This window comes from Aplysia californica, unplaced genomic scaffold (assembly GCF_000002075.1).
Source record: "Aplysia californica isolate F4 #8 unplaced genomic scaffold, AplCal3.0 scaffold00532, whole genome shotgun sequence".
Classification (NCBI taxonomy): Eukaryota; Metazoa; Mollusca; class Gastropoda; order Aplysiida; family Aplysiidae; genus Aplysia; species Aplysia californica.
This window is the reverse complement of record NW_004797802.1, coordinates 289,974-302,473: the sequence shown is the minus strand read 5'-3', so window position 1 is coordinate 302,473 and position 12,500 is coordinate 289,974. Positions and strand designations below refer to the sequence as shown.

The 12,500-nt window shown below is 39.9% G+C and overlaps 1 protein-coding gene and 1 long non-coding RNA gene across 2 annotated transcripts in view; both read right to left on the bottom strand.

The window, feature by feature from the left end:
- Nucleotides 1-6,366: 6,366 nt before the first annotated feature.
- LOC118478387 lies at nt 6,367-7,648 on the bottom strand. The gene is made up of 2 exons (XR_004859011.1): nt 7,311-7,648; nt 6,367-7,259 (listed from the first exon to the last, which is right to left on the bottom strand). It is a non-coding gene; the product is annotated as an uncharacterized LOC118478387 (long non-coding RNA).
- Nucleotides 7,649-8,262: 614 nt separating this feature from the next.
- Nucleotides 8,263-12,500, bottom strand: part of LOC101862890 (acidic fibroblast growth factor intracellular-binding protein) — a 14,718-nt gene continuing 10,480 nt past the window's right edge. The window contains exons 7-10 of the mRNA XM_005106416.3: nt 11,921-11,990; nt 11,455-11,541; nt 10,302-10,399; nt 8,263-8,968 (exon numbers count right to left, since the gene is read on the bottom strand). Coding sequence (XP_005106473.1) covers nt 8,887-8,968; nt 10,302-10,399; nt 11,455-11,541; nt 11,921-11,990 — 337 coding nt within the window. The 3' untranslated portion in view covers nt 8,263-8,886. The remainder of the gene's footprint in view (nt 8,969-10,301; nt 10,400-11,454; nt 11,542-11,920; nt 11,991-12,500) is intronic.

Genomic DNA, 12,500 nt, shown 5'->3' with positions numbered 1-12,500 from the left:
GTGAAACAAGCAATTCACGTTAGGCTACTCGTACAACGTGCAAACAGATATAATTGTGTATCTTTTACTCCCAATATGTCAGAACAGACGATCATACCTGCGTTGTAATACTCATGTGGCTATTTAATTTAGGCCAAGTGTCTGGCAGAAGATGTTGATGTGAGTGCAAGAAAAAGGATTGATAATCTGTAGCTTTGCTGCGTCTTCCGAGGTCTTTTTGTCACTTAAGCAAAGGTGTTGCATTGTGTTATAACTTATCAGCCTTCTTTGCCAAGTCCCCTTTTACCTACACAGTTGGTCTTGACTCCCCGCTTTATTTTGGCTACATCATGACGTATCTTCTCTGTCGTTTGCTCTCGAGTTTGTAAGTCGATCCCGATCCCAGAAGAGGTCGAACACCTCTTGCAAGCATTTTTTGGGGGGAGGGGGGGTGTTTATCAGTACAGCCCCTTGTCATGAATAGCAGCTGCTACTATGATTAACTATGTTGTTGTTGTTGTTGTTGTTGTTGTTGTTGTTGTTGTTATTGTTGTTGTTAGCGATCCAGTAGCATCTGAGCGTTAACTCTTCTGCATGATGCCATTCGGAAATAGTTGCATGTTTGTTCTAATTGCTGTCTTGAGGAGTAGAGGCAATTAGATGTGTGGGGTAGCTTGGGAAGAAAACATCCCCTTAAATCAGTTAGTTTTCTACAGAAGAACAGATGATGTTCCACTGTCTCTGAGGGGTAGTCACATAGTGGGCAGGCAGCAGACTGCTTTACTCCAATTCGGTTGAGATGTTGGTTGAGGGGTACAAGTTGTGTTCTAAGTTGGAAGAATATGGATTGATCTCCCCTCCTCAACTCATTGATTGGATCTTTGACCAGTGGTTTATTCATGTGGCAATACATCCTCCTTCCTGTCGTACCTGTGGCCCAATCATTCATCCACTCTTCCTTGAGGTTTGACTTGATTATTTGGCAGCAGGTGGTGTAATTCGAAGGAATTTCAGGCTGAGGGAGGCTAGCTCCTTTCTTTGCCAGAGCGTCAGCTCTTTCATTCCCCTGTATCCCAGTGTGGGCAGGAATCCATTGTAGGACTACTGTGACGTGGTGCCTACTTATCAAATTATGTAGACTCCAAATCAAGTGCAATATGTCTTTGTTCCCATCAGCCCCACTCTCAAGTGTCTCTAGTGTTGAAAGCCTGTCTGTAAATATAACGATGTCTGTGGTAGCAAGTGGGTTAGTGTCAAACAAGTAGTTGATGTAGTTTGCTGTGTTGGTGATAGCTTGTTGTTCGGCAATGAAATTGGAGCAGAAGGACCCGCTAAAATTAAAGACTTTTTTTTTTATCCCACTGGGCAAGTTGATCACTGACCCATAGCCAGCGTTGATTGTTGCCTTAAAGGCAGATCCATCAGTGTATGAGTGGATCCATGTTGGTGGATAGGAATCAATTGTTTCAAGGGCAGAATGTTTTAGTGCTACAGGATATGTGTTTTTATTGCTCTTGTCCAAAAGTGTTTTCCTAATTTCTGGCTTTGCTATGGTGAGATGTGGTGGGAGAGTTGGAGGAACTCTTTCCAGAGGTTCTCGTCTTTCAGGGAGGTGATGTTTTCTTGGAGATTGAGAACAGTGTCAAGTACAGATTGTGTATTTTTTAGTCTTTGATTAGGTTTCCACTTGTCAACAAGGATTCTTTTAGGGTGGTTATTTTCTAGCCTTTTAGATCTTTCATATACTTCTAAAGCTGTCCGTTTTCTTCTAGTTTCTAATGGCTCAATATTTGTGTGGATTTCACAAGCCGCAGTCGGTGAGGATCTCATTCCGCCAGAGATAAGACGAAGAGCTTGGTTTTGGATGGTGTCCATTGAGTTTTTTGTAGTTTTACTGCAAATGTTTTGTAGAACAAGATTATAATCAAAAACAGCTCTGGTATATCCTAAATAGAGGCCTCTCAAGGTGTTCTTGTCTGATCCCCAGTTGGTACTGGCTTATCGTTTGATGAGATTAAGTCTCTTCATAGCCTTCTTCCTGAGGTTGTTGGTGTGTTGTTTCAGGTTGAGCTTGCTGTCAAGTTGTACTCCAAGATACACTGGGTTATTTTCCTTTTTCAAGTTGGTACAATCTATTTTGAAAAGGATTTCTGCATTTGCAAGATTATAGCTTCTCGTAAAAACAGAGTAGACAGTTTTTTCGCAATTTACTTTCATCTTCCATAAACGGCAATAGATTCCTAGGGAATTTAGATCATCTTGTAGTCTTCGTCTGCTTATTGTTGTCGAGCTTCCAGTGTGCCAAACGACCAGGTCATCAGCAAAAAGGGCTTTTTCTGTTTTGAGAACATCTGAAACATCATTGAGGAAGACAAGGAATAAGGTACAGCTGATAGAAGATCCCTGTGGGAGTCCTTCCTCAAGTACTGCTTTTGAAGATAAGGTTTCATCCATCTGGGTCTGGATAAGTCTATCTGTAAGGAATGATTTAATCCAGGAGTACATGTTTCCCTTGATTCCCATGTTTTGCAGTTTTAAGAGTAGTCCTTTCCTCCACACTCTATCGTAGGCTTGTTGGAGATCCACAAACACAGCCGTTGTCTGTTCCCCTCTTTGAAATCCATCAATGATTTTCTGTGTAAGCCTGAAGAGCTGGTCTTCTGTCCTGCCTTTTGACCTGAACCCTGCTTGACACTGTGATATCAGACCTGAAGACTCAAGCCACCAATAAAGACGAGAATTGAGGATTCTGTCACAGAGCTTGCCAATACAGGACGTGAGTGATATTGGGCGGCAGTTTTTAGGGTCATTGGCCTTCTTTCCTTTCTTTAAGATTGGGTTTATAGTGGCTAGTTTCCATGCTTTAGGCAGATTTCCCTCAGTCCATGTTCTGTTGTAGAGCTTAAGAAGTAGCAATTTGGCTTTTTCACCAAGGTTTTGTAGCATCTCATTGTGTACTTTATCAGGACCTGGGCTTTTCGCTTCTTCAGTTTCTTGATTGCACAGTCCAGCTCTCGCTTGGTTAAGAAGTCCTGGAAGATACTCGGTGTCATCAAATCTCTCTCTTTTCCTTTCAGAACACTCAGTAGACCCCTGTCCAGGTCATTCCTTTTGCTGCTCTTGTTAATGTAGGCAAAATGTTTATTGAAGTGTTCGGCTTTTTTTAACTCGCTGGTGAGAACTTCGGTTTCTGTGTGTAGGGGTTTGGTGTTTTCTTTCCTTTTTTCGCCAGTGAGGTTATTTAGAAGTGACCAAGCTTCACGTCCACCTTGACGTAAATTGAGTCCCTCACACTTCTGCGTCCAGGCTTCCTTCTTAGATTCCTTGGTGACAAGTTTAGCCTCTGCTACGGCCTTTTTGTATCTAATTTTCTTGTCCATATTTTTTAGATCTTTCTCATATTCATGTCTGGCATCATTTTTAGTTTATGTAGCTTTCTCCAAGCGCTCGATCCAAAAGGGTTTATAGTTGGTTCTGCACCCCTGTGGGATACTCTTCTTTGCAGCATCGAAGATGGTGGAGGTGAGTTCACTATTAAGGGCGTCTATACTTTTATTGTCTAGATCATCCAGTTTAACAGTGTCCTCAGCTGTTTTTCTGAAGAAGATCCCAGTTTGCATTCTTGAAGTTCCAACGGGTTCTTCTTTTCCTTTGTCTGTGTTTCAGTATACTGATTTTGGTGAGAACGGGACGATGGTCACTAGATATACAGTCTAGCACCTCTTCACTGCAGTAGTTGTGTAAATCATCAGAGACCAGGGTGAGATCTGGTCTGTGGAGGGTCCCATGTCTCCTATGAAGAAGTGTTTTGGTTGAATCCACATCTTGAAGAAGGATGAGGTTAGAGGACTGACATAGTTCTTCAATCCTCTTACCTGTGTTGTTTTGGTCAGCATAGCCCCAAAGGGGGGAGTGTCCATTAAGGGGGGGGGGCTACACCCCCAAAATCAAAATTCTGCTCAAAATCATGGAATTTGAGTTGTAGGCTTTTTTAGCTTCCCCAGCCTCTCCTACAACTATTACATGGCATAAGAACCCCCCAAAACGGTACTTTTTCCCATACTGGGCATGTTTGTAACCGCCATTTCCTCATAAAGTCAGTATTTTATTTTTCTTTATCGGCCGTTTTCTCAAAATGCGACTTTTCTCTATACTTTTTTGAATAACTCCACCATTTTTCATCCAATCTTCACGAAATTTTCACAGAAGGAAGAAAAGAGGTAATATTTTATTTGTTGAATTTTTTTATATATGGAATAGATTTTTGTTGGTGGTGTCTGGAGTGTGGATTTTCACGGATTTTTCGCAAACTTGAATGCTACCTCAGGAAAAAATTCATTTAAAATTTTCTAATTCGATTAGGAAAAAAACAACAGACAAATTTTTAGATCTAATGTTTGTGAACACGCATGCAAAAAAACAATTGATTTCCATGAGCGATAAGTGCGGTATTCATTACGTAAGACATGTCAATAAAATCCAATATGGCGGCGTATCCATGGAAACGAAACTTTTTTCTCAAATTTGATTGCGGATTTTAAGACTCCTTACTATGCTTGTTATATGTGTCAAATTTGGTAAAATTCAGTCCAGTAATAAGCGAGATAGCCTCCAGGTGTAAACCCCCCCCCCCCTTAAGGTCAGCAGCTATGACCGTCTTCTTAAAGATAATACTCTGTTCCATGAAGTTCAGAGTGCTACTTGGGGGACAATAGATGTTATAGAGTATGAGCTTGCTGTTGCCATACCACAGGGTGACTTTATGTGCGTCTGTGGGGTGCCAATTAAGGAGCTCTACTTCACCCTGGATGTCATTTCTGATATATGTTATAATCCCTTGGCAACCTTCACATTTACATGGATAAGGGGTATACCCAGTGATGTTTATGTCACAGGATGAATGGAGAGTTTCCTGTAATAGAGCAATGTGGACTTTCCTTTCATACAAAATTTTCCCCAATTGTGTTTTCTTCTTGTCCAAGCCACAGACATTTGCCTGAAGAATATTGAAGTCTATAAGCTTCTCTTTTCCGTTACCAGTTGTAGGGGGTGTTTTCTTCTTGTTTTTTCATTTTCTCTGCTTTCTGATTTTCTTTTCCTTCCAATAACCATCCACCAGGCCAGCTTGGTGGCCCACTAAGACCTGGGGGAGACCTTGATTACCGAAGCGGCGTCTCAGCTCGTATGGGATTCTGTCATTTGTGAATAGCATCTAAAACTGGTGGTTCTGTGATTTTCCTTCCATCCCGGGGTAGGAGATAAAGCAGTGGCTGTAGGTGCAATGCCACAAACAAAAACCCAACTCCATCACAGAGAGATTGTAAGAAAAATGAATGGGTATGTTGGTGTCTGTTGTATTATATTGAGAAGTTGTTTGAGGAGATAAAGAAGAGACAGACGCTATTAGGAGCATAGTTGCTGTGTGTTGCTGAAATACAAAAATTATAATAATAATAGTTCTAGTAGTAGTAATAATACCAATTTGAAGCTAGATTCCCCCCCCCCCCCTCCCAGAGCCACCAAGTCCTCTCATCCGAGAGATGGGGGCAGGGGGAAGGCATGGCAGATCCCAGAGGATTAATGTTGTCAACAAGCAAGACGCAAATGGTCTCTGCACCTTCTCCACAGTCATAGGGCACTCCGATAAGTGCATGCTTAATACATGTATGTAGCTGGGTATTCCCTACGTAAGGTCACATCCAGTACAGTGCAGACAATGAACCTCTGCTTTCCACCCCACCAATACCCGTCCCAACTCCAGGTCAAAGAAAGGTTGTCGACGGAGAGAGGACAAAAGAGAAGTTAATAAATGTAATAAAGTAAAACAATAAAAACAATAAATAGAAAGAGTGAGAAACATAGTAAAGTAATATGTCTCTTTTCGGGGTCACCCCTGGACCCGTTAGCTTCCTCTTTTTCTTTTCCTATTCGAAGAGTACTAATCTCCCCCATCACGAAGAGGTGGGTCTATTTGGGGGGGATGATTAACTATGAAAAAACTATTAATGGTGTTGGTCTGTTATTTCATTAGTGGTATTTTGAGAGTATAGATGTTGTGACAATATGAAGAAGTCTTTTATTATACCTCCTCTATTAAAAGCTATAATTCATGGTCACTCTAATTCTAGAGTGTGTGAGAGAAGCACATGGATATATAAATGGTTACAATGAGATGCCATCCCAAGGAACAAAAACTAACAAAAATGTCAGGGGCGCCCTTCAAACTGGCTACAAAGAGAGAAAGGGAGACAAAGAGTACTTGCTTGTGGTGCATACAGTGCAAAAATATATATAAAATAATTACTTTTTATATAATACACCATAAACATTTATTAAATTTCACATTGAGTGTTAAAACTTGGAAAAACATTAAAACAGACACAAGTAAACAATAATAAATAATTATTTAATGACCAATGAAATAATCTCCAATCAAGAATATGATGAGACATCTCTTAAGTTTAAACATAAAGCCAGTAGGCCTAATCACAGTGGCTAACATTTGTATAATTGAAGGTGAGGCATCCCACAGCTTAAATGGGAGTGGGAGACAATGAAATTAATGTGAACGCTCGGAGACACATGCTCACAAATACTTTCACCTTCTTAAACAGTTTGTTAGAGTAAAAAGCTTAGCTGACCAACTCAGCTATGGGAATGGAAAAGAACCTCACTCTGTTAACTAAAGATTTCACAGAAATCAAAGCATAAAAACAAGAAAGACATTTCTTTAATTGTCACTAAGAAGCAAAGGAGCCTATCCAATAACTTGACAATAAATATTAAGAGCACTCAAACGCATGGTGCTAAACCAAACATGAGACCTGAATACCCACAAAAGTGAAACAGTCTGACCCATACTTGGATCTGACTTTTATTTTGATATGGAAAACGAAATACCAAATGCTCAACTGGGCTGACAAATGCCTAGGTATTTTATTAGCTGCTATGTGGGAGTCATAACAGAAGCAAGTGCAGTGAAGTTAAAAGGCTGAGAGACCATCAAATACCTCATGGAGCCATGTACAATGCTATTATTATAATGCATTCCTATGAGAAACAAGGAAATTGCTTTTGAACTTTGCTAACACAAAGCAAGGTCACACACAGAAAAATCATGACAAGGATGAACATACCACCTTTAAGAAAACATCATAATTAGCATCTATAACCCTATCTAACATTTGCAAGACTTGCAGCAGTAGTTACACAGAACCATTAAATAAAAGTATATTTGATCGGAGATGACTAGTGAGAGATATTTCACTCGTCAGCTGCCCCTCTTTGCATCATGTTATTTACGCGAGATCGGTGACGCAGTGCCTCGAAACTTCTTTGCATCATGTTATTTATGCGAGATCGGTGAAGCAGTGCCTCGAAACTATGTCACGCCGTACATTTCATAGTCTGTTCCTCTCAAAATCACTTCCCCTTGTTATTTCCTATAAGTTAATACCAGGGACAGGAGGAGGAGCGAGGAGTCATCTTAGTCAATACGTTGGAAGTAGTGGTATGTAGTGAAGTTGGTCAATAAATGTGCGCATAATAAATGAATTCATAAAATTTAAGCTCCAGTGAAGGAAAAGGAAGCAGAGTTGGGGTTTTTTAGTTTTAGAAAGAGTTATACGGCACCTGATGCGTTGCAACAATAAGGTCATATAAGTGCCGAAGAATAGATGTGTTACAAGAGAGTAACATACATAAAAAAGGAGGAGGAGGAGAGATAAGGACCATAGGAGCTTGATAGGAAAGAAGGAGTACACCACACCAGAGCACCCGCCAACCACCCACAGTAGAAGAAGAAGAAGAAGAAGAAGAAGAAGAGGAGGAGGAGGAGGAGGAGGAGGAGGAGGAGGAGGAGGAGGAGGAGGAGGAGGAGGAGAAGGAGGAGGAGAAGGAGAAGGAGAAGGAGAAGAAGAAGAAGAAGAAGAAGAAGAAGAAGAAGAAGAAGAAGAAGAAGAAGAAGAAGAAGAAGAAGAAGAAGAAGAAGAAGAAGAAGAAGAAAAAGAAGAAGAGGAAGAAGTAGAAGAAGAAAGAAGAAGAAGAAGAAGAAGAAGAAGAAGAAAAAGGAGAGGAGGAGGAGGAGGAGGAAGAGCAGCAGCAGCAGGAAGAGAAGGAGGAGGAGGAGGAGGAGGAGGAGGAGGAGGAGGAGGAGGAGGAGGAGGAGGAGGAGGAGGAGGAGGAGGAGAAGAAGAACAAGAAGAAAAAGAAGAACAAGAAGAAAAACAAGAACAAGAAGAGAATGACGAAGAAAAAGGAGTAGAAGTAGAAGAATAGAAACGATTTGGCGTATTGTGCGCACTAATGCAATGAGATGCAGGCCAGGAATAAGGAGTGGGGACGTGACCAAGACAGGTCAATAATTATACTGACCGAGAGGAAATATGCAGTAAGGTATGTGTTGAAATTTTAATCAAAACATTGACTAGAATTACTAAAATGTTCTGACTCAATCAATGTGTGGATGTTGGTATGACGTGACGGTAAAGATAGAGAAATGGTGTTTAAAACCCATTCAGACAAACCCTCTTGCTTAATTTACTATGAAAACAATAAGGTGATTCCTCGGTTGTGAGGAACAAACTAATTAGTTGTACGGCGTGAAACTTTCACCAGATGCCTGACCCCAATCTCGCCTAAATCGAGGAGTGACGCGTCTCTACTTTTTTGTCTCCGATTTGATTTCTGGCTTGACACAGCAGTACTCACAATGCCTCAGCTATCATTCTAACCATTCATGATATCAATAATTGCTCCTTGGCAGCAGACACAGGAGATCAATTTCAAACTGTTGTCCACACAAACAACTTTTGCAGTCTACACTTTGCATTTGAAGGAGAGCCAGGGATGGATTTGATTCTGAATGCGATAGTCTTTGCCTCAGTTCCTTCCACAGATTCGTCAGTGTCAGCTTGGGTACATTTGCAGCACACACAGACAAAATGTTCCCATGTAACGCTCCCATACTTTTACCAGTTTTGGTGATGATCTGTGGAAAAGCACAACATTTGATACACAGAAAGCCTATACTTCATTATACTCTCCCTCCCTCCCTCCCTCTCTCTCTCTCTCTATCTCTCTCTGTCTCATCTCTCCCTCTCTCTCTCTCTCTCTCTCTCTCTCTCTCTCTCTCTCTCTCTGTCTCTCTCTCTCTCTCTCTCTCTCTCTCTCTCTCTCTCTCTCTCTCTCTCTATCTCTCTCTCTATCTCTGTCTGTCTCTCTCTCTCTCTCTCTCTCTGATTTCATTGAAAAATTTGACATGTAAAACATAAGAAACAAATGAGTACTCTTCCCCCCATCTCTCTTCTTTTCATAAAACCTTCAAAATATTTTCCTTTGAAGATGATGTTGGGATCAACAGAAGTGCCTTGCCATTAAAGAAGACCTTAAAATGTATCAAATGTAAAAGTCCAATCCAAAGTCAACGATTCTTGGGGGCTCTCATGGTCTTGAGGTTAAGGTGTTTGCCTCTCTTTCAAAGGTCCTGGGTTCGAATCCGGGTAGCGACGGAAAGATTTTCTTTTCTAAAATTGTCTCCTTTCACCTCCTTTCCAATCTCTAGCAATGTTCTGTCGTCTGCTTTTGTCTCCACTTTCTGCCCCCCCCCCCCCTCCTCTGGGCTCCTGACTCTTTCTGCAGCCTTTCTATTGTTACTCTTTGACTCCTTCTTACTGCTGTCTTTCGACCACACCCCTGATCTTCTAGTAAGAAAGATCTACACCTAGCCTTCTCGGACAAGGGCGAAAAATCTCGGAGGTCCCGTGTGCAAGTTGCGCACGTTATAGATCCCTTGGTGGTCTAAAATCAATAAGAGAAGATTCAACCGCCACCCGGGCAAAATTCAAAATTTCCTACCACCCGAATATGTTTAATGTGTCCCGTGCATTCAAATGACCTTATGCAGTTGCGAGCACCGTAAAACACTTCCTATAAAAAAATTTAAAAAACGATTCCCTCATAATTATTAACAAGTAAACACACAAACAACGTAAAGTCAATTTGTGTTTTCGTTCTAAAAGAAAACATAGAGAAAACAATTTTGAATGATAGCCTTCAGCAGTTAGTCTTTGTCAGTCCAGCTGTAACACCTCACACGAGAATGAGCTGAATATTCAAAAGGTAGACAACTTAGTCCTCTCAAAAACATACAAATCATGGAAAAATACTTTTTTAAATGTCTGGACAAACTGATATAGAACTCCGAAGCAAACCTACCAGCTACCTGTCGATTCCCTGGCCTACTGCTCACAGCAGTCAGTGTCTTAAAAGTATAAAAAGCAGAGCGTGAAAGTAAATCTATCCAGCACTTTGAAATGGCGTACCTGAACAAATCCAGCTGTAGAGATGTGTCCTTGAAAGCAAGGAGGAAGGACTGGGCATCATTCTTCGACCACTGCCACTGTATCCATTGCTCAATCAGCTGTAGAACAGAGTATTAAATGGAGCGAGAACAAAAATAATAATAATAATAATAATAATAATAATAATAATAATAATAATAATAATAATAATAATAACAAAAAGTATTCGTATAGGGCATAGCCCCACTCAACAGCAAGCTCTATAGTATCTGTTTTTGAGTGGAGTGATTGAGTTGCAGTTCAATAACAATATTGGCATGATCATGACACCATTTTGCCAGGTAGGAAAATATCAAAACTGAAAATAAAAAAAGATTGGAATTATAGCACAGGTGGCAGAAGAAGATGTAGACAGTATATGTAGCATTTTAAAAAAGAACTAGACAGATCAAATCATGCTAGAATCAGCTATAATTCTGTGGAAATCATGATATTTGTTGGCGATAAATACTGTGTGGACACCACAGAAGAATAGTTTGAGTAAACAGAAACATATCAACACAATCATGCCAGACTCAAGGCAAAAGCAAGAGAAACAGACTGAAACAACAGGGGGAAAGAAAAGTAGTACCTATCAGTATCAGAGTTGTCCCAAAACCATCCACTACAGAAGAATAGTACAGACTAGCTCTTTGCAAAGCTCTATGCCCAAACACATTCTGTTCTTTTTAAAAGTATGTCAAGATAACATGAGAAACCACTCTTTAATTTTCTTGAGTTCACTCAGAAAGAAACCTCCTAAACATTGTGAAACATTCCTAATAATAAAATTGTGCCATAGCTACCTAAAGACCAGCCACAACCTATTTTGCATAGTCAAGCATCGACGTATGGGTAAGTAACTAGGTAGTATCAGTAGTTTAGTGGTTAGGCAGCTAGACTTGAATCATAAGATTGCGGGTTCATGGGGTTTGTTGCTCAGCTCGCTCCAACGTTGTGTCCTTGGGAAAGGTACTTTACACAAATATTCCCATTTAGCTCTGTCCCATCGGAGATGGACATTACATTCGGAGGACCCGCCACAAATAACCTAACAGTGTTGAAAGGGGCTTTTTGCCTAAACAATTTTGCAAATTTGCGGGTAGCTATACAATGCAATCTTGCATAAAAATACCTTTTCATATATGTCAATGAAAATATCTCTTGATTCTTTACTGTGGTTCAAGCCATTGGCGATACTTATGATTGTCTTTGATACAGCCTGTAAAGAAAGAAAAGTAGATAGACAAAATCAAAACTGCATTATTAGCAATAATTCAAGCAAGACCAGGCATTAAATCTTTTATGCTGTCACTGTGCCTTTATGATCTCAAATCTGAGTTAGAGTCGAAATGAATTTCAACAAATCTATGCAGCACTGATTTGTATGCACATTAAAACTTTACTTTGATTTAAATGATCTATGAAGAACACCTCATACAAATTGTATTTCAATAGATATGCCATTTCTGAGAGCATATACACACATTATTTTAAATAAATAAGAAGTCTAATCATTTGGAACACCATTATTATTATTATGCTTCAAAAGAGTGGGGTGGAGTTTGAATGTTATCTCATAAGGAACCAGAAATACTTACCCTGAAATTAGAGTCCATTTCTGACAGGACTTTTTCACGCATCACAGGCTGTAATGCTCGCAACATCAACCTGAGAAGAAAACAATCAACTTACACCAAAACAAGAAAATGAAAGTTTTAAATGTTTACCTTCGAATGATGTGTAAATACAATACACCTCTCATTAAAAAATAAAAAGAAGAAAAAAAGCATAGCAGAATACCAAGTCAGAACAGAGTTTTCAGTGTCTACTATACTATCCAAAGATCCAAAGATTTAATGTTACTGAAGCGTAACATACAAAAAGAAGAAGGAGAAGAAATTAAGATGATAGATGTTTGATAGAAAAAAAGGTGCAACCACACTAAAGTGCCCATCTGCAAACCACCCAGTCACCAAAAAATGAAGTCAGGCTAATAACTGTATTGTATTGTATTAGTATAAGGTTTTACGGCGCTCGCAACTGCTAAGGTCATATGAGCGCGCGAAACACAAGTTGTTCACCTCTGCGAAAGTTCACTTCACGACTGGTAACTAGTTTACTTTAAAATGCTAAAAAGTTAAAATATTCAAATTCGGTGTAAATACATTTGTGATCTAA